This window comes from Marmota monax, unplaced genomic scaffold (assembly GCF_021218885.2).
Source record: "Marmota monax isolate L192 unplaced genomic scaffold, Marmota_monax_Labrador192_F-V1.1 WCK01_AAM20220418_F8-fsc00030, whole genome shotgun sequence".
NCBI lineage: Eukaryota > Metazoa > Chordata > Mammalia > Rodentia > Sciuridae > Marmota > Marmota monax.
In genome coordinates, this window is record NW_026691988.1 from 4,746,000 (window position 1) to 4,748,132 (window position 2,133).

Here is a 2,133-nt window from a genome sequence, read left to right on the forward strand (position 1 = left end):
TGCCATTGGAAACCCTGGGCAAAGGTGACCCTTTAACCCAGCATGTTCAGAGCTGGTTAAGAAGCCTGGACATGGGGTGTGGGGGCACGTAGCATTTAAACCATTTAAGATATTTAAGAGAAGCATGTCAATGTCATGTAAAGCATTTTTAGATTTTTTTTAAATAAATGACAGCGGAATGTCTAAAAGCTCAAATTAGTCACAAGGATCTTCCCTTTTCTGAACTTGCAAAGTAGAATCAGATAGAAAACAAAACCATCTCTTTATTTACATTGGCTTTAGTTGGGTGTAAATCTAGTAGCACCTGTTCCAAACTTTGTTTTATATTTCTTTTGTACATTTTCCCCACGATGTACATTGCACACAGAGTTAACAATAAATAAGACATTCATTGATTGATTCAAGATGTTGAAAGTAGCTCTTGTACAGGTTATAGAACTGGGATTACAGAAATTTCAAAGAATAACATAGTAATCTGGGGTATAGACTTCAGGACAAAGTAATAGCAATCTCATTTTCAATATTCTATTAACTTCTGTAATGGTTTTTCATTAATGTGCTTCAGGAAACAGTTTAGAAGTTTCTGAATGGGAACTAAATATTTTTCCTGATACAATGTACTTAAGAGCTTTTCGAAACCATGGATAAAAAAAGCCATGAATGAGGGGGTTGCAAGTAGAGTTGAAATACCCAAGCCATACCAAAAGATCAAGCACAATTATGGGAGTGGAGTAGTCTAAATATGGATCAATCAAAACGGCAAGAAAACAGGGCAACCAACAAGCTAGAAACACCCCCATGACTATACCCAGGGTCTTAGCTGCTTTCCTGTCTTTTTTCTTAGATAGGGTATTTTTCACCTCCCCTTTTGTGTTTTCAGGCATATTGCTGATGACTCGAGCATGTCGTTTGGAAACAATAAAAATCTTGCTATAAATACCAACCATGATGGAGCCAGGAGTAAAGAAACAGGTAGTGAACAACACTGTTCCCCAAAATTTGTTGAAAGTAAGTGCACAGAATTTGAAGCAAGCAACAAGAATCTCATAGCTCTGCATACCGGAAACATTGGCTTCAGATAGAACTAAACCAAACGAAAATAGAGCTGGGGCAGACCAGCAAAATGCTAGCAATCTCTTTATCATTGAGGTTGTCATTGTGGTTGTGTAGTGTAAAGGGTCACACACAGCATAAAATCGATCAATAGCAATGGAACAGAGGTGGAAAATGGAGGTCAGGCTTAGCATCATGTCAAAACTTGCATGGAATTTACAAAAGCCATCCCCAAAATACCAGCAGCTCTCCACTGATCGCACCATGCTGTATGGCATGATGACAAAACCCAGCAGAAAATCTGTAGTTGCCATGGAGAGGATCAGAAAGTTTGTAGGAGAGTGAAGCTGTCTGAAGTGTGATATGGAGATTATTATAACCAAGTTTCCAAAGATGGTGATAACCATGGCTCCAGTCATAACCGAATACATTATCACTCGGACATAAAAAGAGCGATGAGTGGGAGGGCAGGATTTGTTTCCAAAGTTGAGACAATTGGATAAGTCTTTGGGAATATAGGTTAGATCCATGGTGCTTTGTCACTTCAAATTCCTTTCCAACAGGATGAGTCAGTTTGTTCTCTTCTGAAAACCATCCCAAGCAAATTTCAGCTCCTGGTAGTATAATAGGGTTCAAAATCATCTGTTATTAATTCACTTCAACTCTAACTTATTTCAAATATTTAAAATTATATCAGCTATATTTGCCTACTGAGTTGGTTGTTGCCCAACAAAAATGAAAAATTTCAGCTGCTTCTTCTTTCCTAATTATTTTACTAATTATTTATTCCATCCATTCATTCAATCAACATGGGATTGTTTATGACTCTTTTAGTCCTGGTAATGTATTGAAAGATTTTCAAGAGGTTTTGATTTACTTTTACCTTGAACAGCCAATTTCCTATTAACTCTTGAACTACAATAAGCAAACATCACTTTCACCCTAAAAATACTTAATAAACAAAATCTAAGTTAAGTCACAAAGTTTTCATTATACGTTCTTTTAATAATTTGAATTCTTTATTTGCATAAAGTCTGCGTGTATTTTAGGAATTGGAAATGGCATATTGCTGTGGAATAT

General features: G+C 36.4%; 1 protein-coding gene across 1 annotated transcript; it reads right to left on the reverse strand.

Annotated features, from left to right (window-relative positions):
• Positions 1 to 551: 551 nt before the first annotated feature.
• On the reverse strand, positions 552 to 1,583 carry LOC124095442 (trace amine-associated receptor 3). The gene has a single exon (XM_046448586.1). It carries the CDS (start codon positions 1,581 to 1,583, stop codon positions 552 to 554), a length of 1,032 nt encoding a protein of 343 aa, XP_046304542.1.
• Positions 1,584 to 2,133: the final 550 nt, after the last annotated feature.

What these genes read in the sequence shown, in the direction of transcription:
- LOC124095442 (XM_046448586.1), bottom strand. Translation starts at nt 1,583, where the DNA reads ATGGATCTAACCTATATTCCCAAAGACTTATCCAATTGTCTCAACTTT.